The sequence below is a fragment of the Gossypium hirsutum genome, chromosome A13, assembly GCF_007990345.1.
Source record: "Gossypium hirsutum isolate 1008001.06 chromosome A13, Gossypium_hirsutum_v2.1, whole genome shotgun sequence".
Lineage (NCBI taxonomy): Eukaryota > Viridiplantae > Streptophyta > Magnoliopsida > Malvales > Malvaceae > Gossypium > Gossypium hirsutum.
In genome coordinates, this window is record NC_053436.1 from 54,490,265 (window position 1) to 54,506,968 (window position 16,704).

At 33.8% G+C, this 16,704-nt stretch overlaps 2 protein-coding genes across 2 annotated transcripts; one reads left to right on the forward strand and one right to left on the reverse strand.

The window, feature by feature from the left end:
* Positions 1–609: 609 nt before the first annotated feature.
* On the reverse strand, positions 610–6,048 carry LOC107893566 (peroxidase 3). The gene is made up of 5 exons (XM_016818600.2): positions 5,964–6,048; positions 1,659–1,939; positions 1,349–1,537; positions 1,098–1,260; positions 610–1,030 (listed from the first exon to the last, which is right to left on the reverse strand). The coding sequence occupies exons 2-5, from the start codon at positions 1,875–1,877 to the stop codon at positions 615–617; spliced, it is 987 nt and encodes a 328-aa protein (XP_016674089.2). The 5' UTR covers positions 1,878–1,939; positions 5,964–6,048; the 3' UTR covers positions 610–614.
* On the forward strand, positions 1,759–7,458 carry LOC107893565 (peroxidase 3). Its single transcript, XM_016818597.2, is given in 6 exon segments — positions 1,759–1,843; positions 5,868–6,148; positions 6,270–6,342; positions 6,345–6,457; positions 6,546–6,708; positions 6,776–7,458. Coding segments are annotated over 5 exon segments (984 nt in total). The 5' UTR covers positions 1,759–1,843; positions 5,868–5,929; the 3' UTR covers positions 7,192–7,458.
* Positions 7,459–16,704: the final 9,246 nt, after the last annotated feature.

Genomic DNA, 16,704 nt, shown 5'->3' on the forward strand with positions numbered 1-16,704 from the left:
GAATTCATCATATTCCAAGAATTTATAATGAAGTTGCCGATCATATGACTAAATATTATACTCCTAGAGTTTCAAGTTTGCAAGTATACAACGACCCCCCAGATATGGTGAAAGTTTATTGTTAGTTAATTTAGCTCGATCGATGTTGGGTTAAGATATAACCGGTTGATGCATTATTTTATGCTATTATTTTTATAATATATATATATATTTATATATAGATTTCATATTTAAGTATAGTATAATGACTACAAAAGTGTAATAATCTTGTATAACCTCAATAAAGAAAATACAATTTATTATTATTATTACCCCAAATAAAAATTTATAAAATTGGATCGCCAATTGTATAGTTCACCGTTTATTATTCCACAAGTCTTAACTTAATAATACATGAAGGACAGAAAGGAAAAAAAAGAAAAAGAAAAACAACCGAGAGCTGAATTGAGCACGACATCATACCGAAAACTACATGAACAAAACCAAAAGAGTCCCATCTCCAAGTAGTTGTCTTCACCTGTTTTACTCCCTTAACCCCGACACTATAAATAAATAAAATCTCAACAACAAAAAATAAGAAAAAAAAGAAAAGAACAAAAAAACCCTTTTTTATTTTAGTTGTTGACAAGGGCACATTGCTTCCGGATCTGGCCTTCGGATCCAGTCTTAACATTAACCCGACCCATTTTCTCCATGGCTTTGGCAAACTCATCAAAGAAGAACTGTGGGGAACTGGTAAGGAGCTGGTTGATGAAAGCCAAGCTGGTTGAATCAGTGGTTAAAGCAGCATCGGATTGGAAAAGACCCCTTCTTTTGAGCAAGAGTGAGTAATAGCTAAGATCGAAGGTTTTCCGACTCCCAGGGTCCATGTCAAGTATTGTGGTGTTATCGCTCGCGGTTTTACACTTGTTGGCCTTGAGGTTTTCAGCGTACTCGCTGTCCATGGTTGGGTCGATTCCGCCGGCGCCGGTGGAATTGTACAGTCGGCGCGAAACAGCCGGGCAATGGGATATGCCGATGGTGTGACCACCTGAAAAACAATGATGTCATTACATGTTATGGATGAACGGAACGAGTGGGTTAAGTGTAAATTATACCAGATAGGAGAACTAAGTCGGTCAAGTTAAGTCCTTGGTTACTGAAAAGAGTAAGGAGAGTAGTGAAGTTGTGGAAAGGGCTTGGAATGTTGGCATTTGCTTCGGTGATATTGGATATCACACCATCTCTTCTTCCTGTTGGAACATTCCAAAATGGATCTCCCTGTGATAAACAGTGACCATTTTCAGTGCTTGGGATGGTTATGTTATATGTGGGAAATGAAAAGCATGTAGGTGATTTTTTTACTTACAGTGGTTAACACAGAGTCTCTGGCAACCAAAGCGAGGATATCGGCACAAGAGACAACGCCAGGGCATTCGGCTTCGAGGAGGCTCTTCACTCTTTCAATGAAATCAAAGCCCCTCAGTGTTCGATTTGGGACTGCATTCTTCTCTACTTGGCCAGATGTGGAGTTTAGAAGCACTGATGCATCACAGCCCTGCCCGCAGAAAATAAAAATAGTATCATTTTCACTCCTTGTTTCTATGCCACACCATGGTTGTGAAAGCCGAATCAAAAGGTCGAATATAAATATAAAAGAGAAAAAGGCAGAAGTTTACCCTGACAATGCAATCATGGAAGTGCATTCTTAAGAAAGAAGCAGCGAGGGATGGGGCATTAGGGATGTTCTGTTTAACATAGTCCAGCACAATCTGCTCGGCTTTAGGACAGCTGCTGGCATAAAAGTTCATCTGCAGTTGAGCCTGTGCTGACCCAATCAATGCTAAAACACCAGACACAACAACTAAAACAATCCGCGCAGAGCTTGTTCCTGCCATCTTCGACAGACTTTGAACTAGCTCCTATTTCAGATCTCTTTGAAGGACAGCAATGTTTGATGTTGTTGTGATTTAGAAAACAAGGGAATGTTTTATAGGCACTGATTTTCAACTACTACAAGATTGAAACTATACAACTACAAATAAGATAATCAAGCCTGTGCTATCCACGTTATCTATCTTTAGATAATACTAAACCACGGAGGATGGGATTTAATGAGTAAATCACACATATGTCCTAGCAACTTTAGTTGGTTATTGTTGAGTTGAGCTCAAACCGTTGAAGTTATGGAGGAAGTCAAATTCGAATAACTTGAATGCCTAAATAATCTTTTTTATTATATATATTTAATTGATTAAAATATGTTATAAGTATTTATATTTTTTATAAATTTAAAATTTAGTCTTTATACTTTTATTTTTAAAATTTTAATCTTTTTACTTTTTAAATTTCAAAATTCTGGTTCAATCATTAATTTTTTTTTTGTTAAATATGTTGGGGTGACATTTTGAAATAAAAAAAAATTACTCACTTAAAAGCCATATAACTAAGAAATGGGGTGGTAATGAATTTAAATTTAATAAAATAATTTTAAAAGTATTTACAATTGGACTTAAATTGCTAAAAGTAATAGGAGAGATACTAAATTTCAATTTTACAAAAAATATAAATATTTTAATATATTGAATTAGTTTACAAAAATTTATTTCCAACCTGAACTTAAATTATTGAATTTAAAGTAGTGCATTAGAATTGAAATTTAATGGAATAAGTTGAATATTTTTCTCGAATAGAGTTGGAAACAAATCTTGTTTAAGCTGGAGCCGAGCTTCACACGTTTAAGTTCCATTAATTAAAATTTCCCCCCTCAAGTGTTACGTTAATAGACAATGATAACATTCTCGAATCACTATTAATCAAAATCATAGAAAAAAAACAATGGAGTAGTTATGGCAGTCTCCTACCGACAATGACAGAAAGGATTCGAAGTGTAGCATCAAGGCTACTCAAAATTCATCCAAATAGACAATTTGTTATGCGAAGAGCTACTCCATGTGGATCACATTACTGTGTAATTTATTAATTACAATCATGCCTAACTATGGTTAAATAAATGTGAACTATGACTCAATTTTAAAATCTATTGCAATTAATTTCAACAATCGGTTGTTAAACCTGATTTGATTAAAAAAATTTTAAAAGCTCTAATTTTAATTAATTCTTAAATTAATCCGAATTTAAAATGATTCAAATTCATAATAATTTAATTCAAAAATTGAACATTAAACTCAAATCACTTAAATAAAAAATTGTCTCAATTCAAAATTACATAAAAATTTTAAAAAATTCAATTAACTTTATTTAAATTATATAATTTAAAACTAATCCAAACCTTAAACTTGAACAACTCAAAAAAAAAAAAATAAAAAATTAACTCAATTTAAAAGTATCCAAAAATTTTATAAGTCAAATGGATTCTATGTAATCTAACACTCAAAAAATCAACCTAACCTACACAACTTGTATATCTAATTGTAATAGTAGAAGGGTGGCAGTTAAGCCCGGCATACTAAAAACCAAGTAAGATAAGAACAAAACAACTGCTCGAAGGCTACCATATATACATACATTTGTATATATTTACTTTTCGATTCAATCACTGTCACCTTTTTATAGCCGATAATGAGTCAAGTTTAATACCATAATTTATGTGTTTTTTCTCAAATTTTTATCATCTTAATTGCTTAAATGTAAAACTTGGATTAGTAAAGTTGATGAAATGTCTGCAATTTAGTATTTCATTTATAGGTAACCATAATAATGATTTAATTTGATTTTGGGTTAAGGAAAATTAAGGCTAGATGTAATAATTTTTTTTGCATTTGTTGTGGTATTAGTGTAAATATAAAACTGGTTATAACGATGATTATCTATTAGTTGATTTCTATTAAATTATATGAATAACGATTTATTTTTATTTGGATATTTATCACAAAACTTGAATAGAAATTGAAAAAGAAATACCATGAAAAGGGTGTAAATTCTATCCCAAATGCATGTTAGGACCGAGTGGATTGAGGTGATTCTGCAATTTAGGAAATGGGTTAGAGGGCATCCTTTGATGGAAACAATGATATTGAGTTGTAGCATGGTCAACACTGCGATATTGCTGGGTTGCTCGAAGTTGCTTAGACTTGTGAATTGGATCAGTTTATTTCTTCTGCTTCTCACGATGTTGATGCATGTTTTTTATTTATTTATTTTGCGAACTTCTGTTATTAATACAAAACAGTATTATTTAATCAAAAGTAAATTAAATCCAATTTAATTTTAATAAATAACATGCAATTAGGGATTATTCAATCAACTAACATCTAATAGAACATTAATATTTTAGAATTATATAAAAAATAATGGAGCATTAAAATAATGATTCTTCAAAGAGGTAATACCGAATCATATTCGAGCAATAATAGCATCGGAGAGTGATCAAAGATTATTTTAATTGATGATAAGGTAATATAATATTATGATTTTTAAAATTTATACTATGTAAAATATTTTTAAAATTGTTTATTTTTTTTATCTATATCTCTTATTTGTTTAGTGTAAATGAAAAATATTTCATGTATTTGTTTTGAAAAGAAAATTAAATTTCATCAATTATTTTTAATCACTATTATTATGTGTGTTTTATTAATTTAATGTAAATATTTTTCATATTTATGATGAACTATAATATATTATAATTGTTGTATATTATTTTACTTTTTTTTTCAAATTAATATTATAATTCAATATAGGTAACAATAAAAATACATTATTTAAAAACTAATTAAAAACTAAATGCATAAAATAATATGAAACGCATGTCAAAATAGAAACTATTATTTACAAATTACCAGAAAGCTAATCACCAAAGCAAATACAAAAGAATAAAAAAAAAATCAATTATTACAGCGATCCTTAACTTTCGCCAACACAAAATCAAAATAAATTATTATTATATTTGCAGTAAATTACAAGCTAACTAAATTATTTAATTTTAAAAGTTACAAAATAATTATTATATTATTCGGAAAATTTTATTTAAATCTTTGAAATGTTAAAATTATTATTTAACCTTCTTGTTCGCACTAATTGAAAGTTGTCCTTCTTTTTTTTTTCTACAATTCAATTTTTTCCAAACAACAATTTTGAACGTTATGAATCTGTAAATAAAATCCAAACAGCTTTCTTTTCTAATCTCTAACATTGATCGTTAGATAGATTTGGGTCTAAAATATGTTCTTCTACTCGTCAATGGATATCAATCCATCAAACTAATTGTCAAATAATCACTTAGAACTCGCTAGCTAAACTTTAAAAAAAAAACTTTAACAGCCCAATGGCTTAAATAAAAATTTTCGAATAATTTAATGACTATTTTATAACTTTTTAAGTACATTAATCAAAACATAAATTTAATAACAGTTTAGTTAGTGTAATTTACTTTATGTTTGCCTATAAATGAAAATGATTACATTCATATAACAAATTGCAAACATTTGATCAACTTTACTGATTCAAGTTTTACAATTACACAATTAACACGATAAAAAAAACTGAAAAAAAAAGCATAAATAATACACAAATTCTGGTATTAAACTCGCCTCATTGTCGGCTATAAAAAATTACAGTGGCATCAAATTATTGAATCGAAAAGTAGATGTATACAAATGTATATAACATATGATAGCCATCGAGCAGTTCAACCAATTGATTTCATTCAGCTCTGTTATTTTGTTCTTATCTGACTTGGTTTTTAGTGTGTCGTTATCAAATTCATGAATTAACCTTTAAACAGATCAAGGTTTAGTGTTACCTAAAGATACGTAACGTGGACAGCACAGGCTTGATTATCTTATTTGTAGTTGTATAGTTTCAATCTTGTAGTAGTTGAAAATCAGTGCCTATAAAACATTCCCTTGTTTTCTAAATCACAACAACATCAAACATTGCTGTCCTTCAAAGAGATCTGAAATAGGAGCTAGTTCAAAGTCTGTCGAAGATGGCAGGAACAAGCTCTGCGCGGATTGTTTTAGTTGTTGTGTCTGGTGTTTTAGCATTGATTGGGTCAGCACAGGCTCAACTGCAGATGAACTTTTATGCCAGCAGCTGTCCTAAAGCCGAGCAGATTGTGCTGGACTATGTTAAACAGAACATCCCTAATGCCCCATCCCTCGCTGCTTCTTTCTTAAGAATGCACTTCCATGATTGCATTGTCAGGGTAAACTTCTGCCTTTTTCTCTTTTATATTTATATTCGACCTTTTGATTCGGCTTTCACAACCATGGTGTGGCATAGAAACAAGGAGTGAAAATGATACTATTTTTATTTTCTGCGGGCAGGGCTGTGATGCATCAGTGCTTCTAAACTCCACATCTGGCCAAGCAGAGAAGAATGCAGTCCCAAATCTAACACTGAGGGCTTTGATTTCATTGAAAGAGTGAAGAGCCTCCTCGAAGCCGAATGCCCTGGCGTTGTCTCTTGTGCCGATATCCTCGCTTTGGTTGCCAGAGACTCTGTGTTAACCACTGTAAGTAAAAAAATCACCTGCATGCTTTTCATTTCCCACATAAAACATAACCATCCCAAGCACTGAAAATGGTCACTGTTTATCACAGGGAGGTCCATTTTGGAATGTTCCAACAGGAAGAAGAGACGGTGTGATATCCAATATCACCGAAGCAAATGCCAACATTCCAAGCCCTTTCCACAACTTCACTACTCTCCTTACTCTTTTCAGTAACCAAGGACTTAACTTGACCGACTTAGTTCTCCTATCTGGTATAATTTACACTTAACCCACTCGTTCCGTTCATCCATAACATGTAATGACATCATTGTTTTTCAGGTGGTCACACCATCGGCATATCCCATTGCCCGGCTGTTTCGCGCCGACTGTACAATTCCACCGGCGCCGGCGGAATCGACCCAACCATGGACAGCGAGTACGCTGAAAACCTCAAGGCCAACAAGTGTAAAACCGCGAGCGATAACACCACAATACTTGAGATGGACCCTGGGAGTCGGAAAACCTTCGATCTTAGCTACTACTCACTCTTGCTCAAAAGAAGGGGTCTTTTCCAATCCGATGCTGCTTTAACCACTGATTCAACCAGCTTGGCTTTCATCAACCAGCTCCTTACCAGTTCCCCACAGTTCTTCTTTGATGAGTTTGCCAAAGCCATGGAGAAAATGGGTCGGGTTAATGTTAAGACTGGATCCGAAGGCCAGATCCGGAAGCAATGTGCCCTTGTCAACAACTAAAATAAAAAGGGTTTTTTTGTTCTTTTCTTTGTTTCCTTATTTTTGTTGTTGAGATTTTATTTATTTATAGTGTCGGGGTTAAGGGAATAAAACAGGTGAAGACAACTACTTGGAGATGGGACTCTTTCGGCTTGTTCATGTAGTTTTCGGTGTGATGTCGTGCGCAATCCAGCTCACAGTTTTTTTTGTTCTTTTTTTTCTTTCTTTCTGACGTTTATGTATTAAGTTGGACATGTGAATAATAAAGGGTAAATTATATTTTTGTAACCTAACTTTCATAAATTTTTATTTTGAATAAATTTTTATTTTGAATATTGTAATTAAATAAAAAATTTGAATTTTGGTACTACTGTTAACAATCATTTTCATTTTAGTCACCTATCACTAAAAAAGAAAATTAATTTTATCTTTTTAAGTTTCTTTTTTCCAAAATTAATTTTAGTTCTTTTTCAATAAAAAATAAAAACTTGAATTTTTATAAGAGAAAACTCGAGTTTTTACAGTGAGTTGAGTTACAGAAAAAAAACTTGGCTTTCATTTCTGTAGCGGAATAACTCAATTCCCTATAAAATTCTGGGTTTATTTTTTTTTTGAAAGTAGATAAAAGAAACTCTAAAAAAGAAAAGAAAAGAAAATAGTAATTAAAACGAAAACTTATTAAAATTAAGTGACTAAAATGAAAGTAAAATGACATTGCGTAGTCCCAAACTAACGAGTGACTAAAATGAAAACTATTGTTAATGGTAGCATCTAAATTTTAAATTTTCTTTTAAAATTTTTATGCCCAAAATGAAAATTTAAAAGAGTAGGGTGAGTAACTGTGTAGTATCCAATAATAAATTTATTTTATTATCTGGTTTTCTTTCTAGGGATAATTTAATTACAATGTCATGGAGTTCATCCGTGGATTTGTTTATAACATTCTTTTAACCCCCACAATGGTAAATTATTCCTCTTGGCTGCGTAACTTGCGTTAATTACAAAACACCGATGGATCTGCCATTGTCAAACATATATAATTTGTCTAGCTTCATTGTTTTTTGTTTCCCCTTTAACTAGTTGTAACTCCCCGCTTCCGTTTTTTTTTTTATAATTTATTTTATTACATATAATTACTTTTTAAAAAATTAAATTTTAATAAATAATAGTTAGTTATTTAAGTTTTGAACTTGTAATAATATTAGTAATGTATTTAAATATTTTTAATTAATTATGAAAATTATTTATGAGAATGATATAGCGTTTATTATGTATATAAAGTAGGCTTGTGAATTAATGTTGGTATCAATCATTTTAAACACGTAATTTAACATTAAAAGAATATTTTATCCCTTAATAGATTGGCTATATTTTATCGTGAGCAGCCAATTCGATAATTATATATCACATCAACAATTTTTTCCATGACAGATCAGATAGAAGTTGTAACAATCCAATTTTGAGCCTAGTCGGAATAGTAGTTTCGAAACCACTAATCCGAGGTCGGAGAAATTATTTTTAATAATATTTTATATGTTGTAGCATGATTATATGAGTGCATGAAAATTTTGGTGAAATAATTTTAGCGATTGCATACTCAATTGCGAAAAAAGACTAAATCGCATAAAGAGAAAAAGTTTTGTTTTTCTAACAAATGGTGTTAAATAACTAAAGAATCATAATTAGAAATAGACCCATTTCAATATGGTGGCCGGCCATAGATACAAGAGGAGTCAAAAAGTAAAAAATTTAGTAGGGTTGGTATTTGATGACATTAGCTAATTGAATAAAAAAATAAAAATAAAAAGGGGTCATATTTCTTCTCCATCTTTTCCACCGAAAATTGAAGTGAAAAAAAACCCCATGGGAGCTTGAAAATTTTCAGCACAATGAACTCTTACATGTAAGTCATTTTGACGGTTATTTTTGTTGAATTTTGTACTTTTGGGACTCTTGTAGCTTAATTTAGCTAATGGAGGGACTATTTTGCAAAATGGTTGAAGGTGTAAGGTTTTTCCATAAGATTTTTCATGTTGTTTTCTGAATTTTTATGGAAGAAAATGAATCATGGTTGTTAAACAAACAACTTTTGTGAAGTAGTTTTCATGAAAACCCTAACTAAGGACCATTTTGCATAAGTTATAAATTATGGGGTAAATGTGTGAAATAATTGGAATTGTGGGCTACTTCTAGTATAAAAAGAATTTGGCTAGGCTTAGTTAGTGATAAAATTCAATAAAATCGGTTTACAAGCATAGGGGTAAAATAGTAATTTTGTGAAAGTCTAAGGGCAAGATGGTTATTTTGCCAAAATATGAATTATGAAATGCATTGATTAATATGATGATTAAATTAGTGAATTTTTATCATTCTAGATCAAGAAATACGAAATCCGGACCTAGACCGAGGAAATACCAAGCAAGTAGACTAAATCCAACTAGTCGCTCATTTTTTGTATACTTAGGTAAGTTGTACATAAGTAAGGTAACTTTATCGTTATTATGTGTTGAATGATTTATTTTGCATAATATGGTTGAATATGATTATGAATAAAGCATGATGAAATTAATGCGGTAATTTCCCGGTTGAACTTAGGAATAGATTGGATATCCATGCCATGACATTTGGGTGATATGTGTGCCAGTGTAAGACCATTCTGGGACATGGCATCGGCCACGATATGAGAGCCAGTGTAAGACCATGTTTGGAACGTGATATCAGCGATGTTGTGAGAGCTAGTGTAAAAGCACGTCTGGGACATGGCATCGGTGTTGATATGTACGTTAGTGTAAGACCATGTCTGGGCCATGACATCGAAAATGAGACTAGAACTAGTGTAAGACCATGTCTGAGACATGGCATCGGCCGCGACATGTGAGCCAGTGTAAGACCATGTTTGGAACATGGCATCGGTAATTCACCCTCTTGTGTAAAGCTTGCCAGATATCCTTTAGTATTCCAAATGGTTTCATGGGTTATTTTAAAAACTTATGACAATGATATGGAATGATATAATCATGTTGTGAGTGGTACAGGTTCTTATTCGAAACTCACGAGATATGAGTCCAGTTATGTTGCCTTGATGGTAAGAATGACATGAGTAAGTTCTAGCTATGAAAATGATTTTGGAACGATATTGAAATCTTTGGTTTATACTTGCGACATATATAACCATGTAGTGATATTTACCCATGTTCACTCAAGAATGTTGTGTGTATTTATAATATGCATGGTTGATGTAGTTACTTATTTATATGCAACTTACTAAGCTTTATGCTTACTCCCTCTCCTTTCCATTTTCTTATAGTGCCGCCAAGTTGGTATCGAGGATCAAGGGACGTCGGAAGCATCAATCACACTATCACTTAAAGCTTTGGTATAGCTAGTTTAACATTTGATTTTGGCATCTATAGGGACTTGAATCATTTGTTTAGTGTCTTGTTAGTTTAGCCATAAGGGTTGGCTCATATGATGGATGTGATACTCATTTTGTATAGGCCATTAATGTTGGCTAATATTGATTATTATTAAATGCATTTGATGTAAATTTCTCATGGTTGTGGTTGATTTGGTTATATGTGTTATGCTTGGATTGGTTTTGGTTTATATTGTTTAGGTTGGTGCAAGTAAGGGGTGACAAAAAGTGTAACACCCCGTACCCGAGTCCGTCGCCGGAGTCGGACACGAGGGGTTTGCAGACTTATATCACTTCTTTGCACAATCCATTTTAAAAATTTCCAGGCAGTTGGCTAACTGCGTCACTGTCACCTTAAAAATCATATCCTGAGTTTCACAACTCAAAAATCAGTTTCGTAAATTTTCCCTGAAACTAGACTCATATTCCCATCTACATATTTTTTTCTAGAATTTTTGGTCAGGCCAATTAGTACAGTTTATTAGTCAAAGTCTCCCATTTTACAGGGATCGACTACACTGACCTTTGCGCATTACGACTTGGGTATCTCCCTGCACAAAGCTTCAATACTGATGCCGTTTGTTTCTATAGAACCTAGACTCAGAGAGGAATCTATAAATATATGGCATGACTCCTAATTATCTCTGGTTAATTTATAATGAATTTCAAAATTCAGAACAGGGAATCCAGAAACCGTTCTGGCCCTGTCTCACGAGAACCTGAATATCTCTTAACATACTGTCCATATGATCGTTTCGTTACTTTCCTATGAAAATAGATTCATCAAGGTTAGTTTACATAATTTATTCACTATTTAATTCCATTCCTACTATTTTTAGTGATTTTCTAAATCTACATCACTGCTGCTGTCAGCATCTGCCTTTAAGGTAGACTTTACCTATTTCATAGTTTCCATGATTCAACTAGCCCTTTTAGCATAAATAGCACAAATTATGATAGTGATTAACCATTCCCATGGCCAATCCTTGTTAAGCATATCCACACCTCTCAATAACCATATCCATACCAAATGATTATAACATTATGCTCAAACATATATAAGCCATTTTCGCATGGCTATCCAAAATTATACAAATCCAAAGGGTCCATGACCCACAACAAAAAGGGTAGTCCTATACATGCCATATCCAGAGTTCAAATAAAAGAGTACCAAAAGGGCTTTGATAGTGTGGATGACTTCGACTTCGATGATCCCGAATCCGATATCTAACGAACAAATCTATAAAACAGAGAGCCAAAGCAACGGGGTAAGCATTTTAAAGCTTAGTAAGTTTCAAGTAATGAAATTGGCTTTGACTAAAGTATTACATTCACATAGCTAAATGAATCACTTTATTAATACACATTCTCATAAACATACTTACTTCACATTTCATCAACATATACACACAAGGTATTAACCTATCTAAAAGCCGAAAGTTCGTTAGTCGATTGAACGAATACTATTTAAAACGAATCGACTTTTCCGATGCACACGCAAACATACCTTATCGTTTGGGTTTTTCGAGCGTATTAATTGAATTTATTACAGCACAACACGCTCACCTTCGAACCCAAGTTTCTTCGGAATTTAGCCGGATATAACCACAAGCACAATTGCCTTCGGGTCTTAACCCGGGTATAGCAACTCGCACAAATGCCTTCGGGTCTTAGCCCGGATATATCAACTCGCACAAATGCCTTCGGATCTTAGCCCGGATAAAATCACTAGCACAAATGCCTTCGGGTCTTAACCCGGATAAAATCACTAGCACAAATGCCTTCGGGACTTAGCCCGGATATCATTCAAATGCTCATGCACACATATATCAACAATCATGACACATCCATATTTCATTTTTGTTACTAAGGCTCAAACACAGAACATTTATTAAACCTTTCCAATTTCGGCTCAATAGCCACACACAAAGAGCATGATTTCAATTGGCTTTATAACATAGTCTCTATGCACATTCGGCTATCCGTCATAGTATGACTAATCATTTCAATATAATTCAAGTAGGGTCATTACTCGAAGACTTACCTCGGATGTTGTCGAACGACTTCAATGGCTATTCAATTACTTTTTCCTTCCCTTTATCGGATTTAGTTCCCCTTTGCTCTTGAGCTTAAGTTCAACAAATTTTAAAATAGTCATTAATCGACTATTCAAGTATTACTTTCAGAATATAATATATATAGATTCGACTTTCACACACATAGATTACAGTAAGCTTTATAAAAATCAATAAATAATTCATTAGCAAATTTTCATTAATGTTTACAATATAATTACAATTTCCCTATAAGCTGACTTCCTGAGCAACAGTCACTAAAGTTTTTATAACTGGAGCTACGAAACTCCAAATCAATTGCCGTAAATTTTTCTTGATAGAAGACTCATTTATCTATTATCCATAAAATTTTTAAAATTTTTAGTTTAGCCCAACAATACCAGATTTTTCTTAAAGTTCACCTTGTTTCACTGTTTGACTAAACTGACTATCCTTCACTACGAATCAAATTTCTCATTGTACAGAGTTCAAAATATGTTCTTGTTTATTTCATTTGAAACTAGACTCATTAAGGAGTCTAAGCACATAAATTTTATCTTAGGGCCATTTTTGTACAATTTATACTGATTTTATAAAAACAGAACAGTGAATCTAGTAGTCGTTTTGACTCAGCCCCACAATACTTCAAATATCTCAAGATCGGTAACTCTTTTGTTTTTATAGTTTCTTTTGTAAGAAACTAGACTCTTCAAGCTTTAATGACATAATTTACTCAGCTTCTAATTCAACTCCGACAAATTATGGCGATTTTCCAAAATCACCTTACTGCTGCTGTCCCCAAGCAGATTATTACCAAATCAAATGCTAACATTTGCATTTCACCTTAGTAGCTAGCTTAGCAAACCTTAATTTAACATATAATTGTTCATAACACAATTAAAGCATCCTCTCCATTCCATCAATTCAAAACACATACATTGCCCAATAGTATCCAAAATCATATTCGGCCTTAGTACACAACTTGTTAGCCGATTTTTCTCCATTTAGCAACTAATGCACATATGTGCTCATTTGTTAGACTCTACTTCACCTAACTACCATTTTCTTTTTCATCCAAATAACATGAACAACAACCATTTCTTGAACATTTTACTCTTCAACAATTCTTCATAAAACATAAAGACTATAACCCAATCTCATCCTTTAATAACTAAAACCGAATGCTCAAGACACCACACCATTTCAAATTTTGGTCATGGGTTAAGCAAAGAACTTAATGACTAACTAAAAAAAAATGCTAAAAATCCAAGAATCATCCTTGAACTTACCTTGATTTAGCTAACCACCATAGCTGAATTTTTCAAAGCTTTTCTCTTCTAGGTACGGCAATGAGGAGCAAGGATGGAGAAACTTTGGTTTCTCCTCCCATTAACTAGTATTTTATTAGCCTTATTCCTTATTTCATTTTGTAATATAAAATTATTAGCATAAAATGTTGACACAAAATAATTATAATATGCTTTAGTCCATAACATGGCCGGCCACCATCTAGAATTTGGCCAATTTGACATGCAAGTACAAGCATTTTTAACATGCATCAATAGGCCACTTTAACATTTGCCTATCACATTTCTAAATTTTCTCACACAAGTCCTATTTAATAAAATTCACTTACAATTAACAAAATTTAAACATGAAATTTTCACACATGCATATATACATATAATAAGCTTCAAATATGGCGGTTAATTATTTTTATGACTCGGTTTTGTGGTCCCGAAACCACTTTCCGACTAGGGTCACATTTTGGGCTGTCACAACTCTCCCCCACTTAAGAAATTTTCGTCCTCGAAAATCTTACCGGTAAATAGGTTTGGGTATCGTTCTTTCATCGAGCTCTCGGTTTCCCAAGTAGCTTCCTCGATCCCGTGTTTGAGCCATAACACCTTTACTAACGGAACCCTTTTATTTCGCAACTCCTTCACTTCATGAGCTAGGATACGAATCGGTTCTTCTTCATAACTCAAGTCAGATTAAATTTCAACTTCTGAGGGATTAATCACATGTGACGGATCGGATCTATAACGTCGAAGCATCGAAACATGAAAGACTTCGTGAATCTTTTCAAGTTCAGGGGGCAAAATCAATCTATACGCAACCGGACCAACTCGTTCGGAGATTTCGTACGGCCCAATGAATCTCGGACTCAACTTGCCCTTACGGCCAAATCTGAGTACCTTTTTCCAAGGTGAAACTTTAAGAAACACTTTATCTCCCACCTGATATTCAATGTCTTTTCGTTTCAAATCCGCATACGATTTCTGACGATCTGTGGCTGTCTTCAGACTTTCACGAATTATTTTTACTTTCTGTTCGGCATCTTTAATCAAATCAACTCCGAAAATTTTACTTTCACCGAGCTCGGTCCAAAACAATGGTGTACGGCATTTACGACCGTACAAAGCCTCGTAAGGTGCCATCTTAATACTTGATTGAAAACTATTGTTGTAAGCGAATTCAATCAAAGGTAAATACCGTTCCCATGAACCACTAAACTCGAGGATGCAACATCTCAACATATCCTCAAGTATCTGAATTATCCGCTCGGATTGACCATCGGTTTGGGGGTGAAAAGTAGTGCTAAAATGCAGCTTGGTACCCAAAGCTTCTTGCAATTTCTTCCAAAATCGTGAGGTGAATCTCGGATCTCTATCCGACACGATAGAAATAGGTACCCCGTGTAATCTCACAATTTGAGAAACATACAATTCGGCTAGTTTATCCAATGAAAAATCCGTACGCACGGGGATAAAGTGAGCCGACTTAGTCAGTCTATCAACAACAACCCAAATCGCATCCTTCTTACTTGCCGACAATGGCAGTCCGGACACAAAGTCCATTGTGACTCGATCCCATTTCCACTCGGGTATCATGATCGGCTGAAGTAATCCTGAAGGCACTTGATGTTTCGCTTTCACTTGTTGACATATTAAACATCTTGAAACAAAGTCGGAGATGTCTCGTTTCATACCATGCCACCAAAACTGACGTTTCAAATCATTGTACATTTTCGTACTCCCCGGGTGAATTGACATTCGGCTACAATGGGCTTCGTTCAGAATCATCGAAATGAGTTCTGAATTTCTTGGAACACACAACCGACTTCTGAACCTCAAACAATCGTCATCATCAATTTGAAATTCGGATTCCATATTCGAAACACATTCAGCCCGTTTTGCAACCAATTCATCGTCGACTTTCTGAGCTTCACGAATTTGACGAATCAATAATGGTTTGGCCTTTAATTCAGCTACTAACACATTGTCGGGTAGAACAGACAAGTGCACATTCATCGCTCGTAAAGCAAACAGTGATTTCCGGCTTAAGGCGTCCGCAACCACATTAGCCTTTCCCGGGTGGTAATCAATGACAAGCTCGTAATCTTTCAACAACTCAAGCCAACGTCTTTGTCGCAGATTTAAGTCTCTTTGAGTCATCAAATATTTGAGACTTTTGTGATCCGAAAATACATGGCACTTTTCACCAAATAAGTAATGTCGCCATATTTTTAAAGCGAATACGATGGCAGTTAGTTCGAGATCATGGGTCGGATAATTTTTCTCATGTGGCTTTAATTGTCTCGACGCATAGGCCACCACTCGACCTTCTTGCATCAATACGCAACCCAACCCAAGTAGGGATGCGTCACTATAAATGACAAACTCTTTGCCTGATTCGGGTTGCACTAAAATTGGAGCTTCAGTCAAATAAGTTTTTAGTTGATCAAAACTTTTCTGACATTTCTCCGTCCATTCGAACTTAACATCCTTTTGAAGTAGCTTCGTCATTGGTGTGGCTATCATCGAGAAACCTTTGACAAATCGTCAGTAATAACCGGCGAGCCCCAGGAAGCTCCGAACTTCGGTAATATTTCTTGGAGGCTTCCAGTTAAGTATGGCTGAAATTTTGCTCGGGTCAACTCGAATACCCGATGCGGATACCACATGACCCAAGAAGCTAACCTCTCTTAACCAGAACTCACACTTACTGAACTTAGCATATAACTGCTTATCCCGCAAAATTTGCAACACTAGTCTCAGGTGC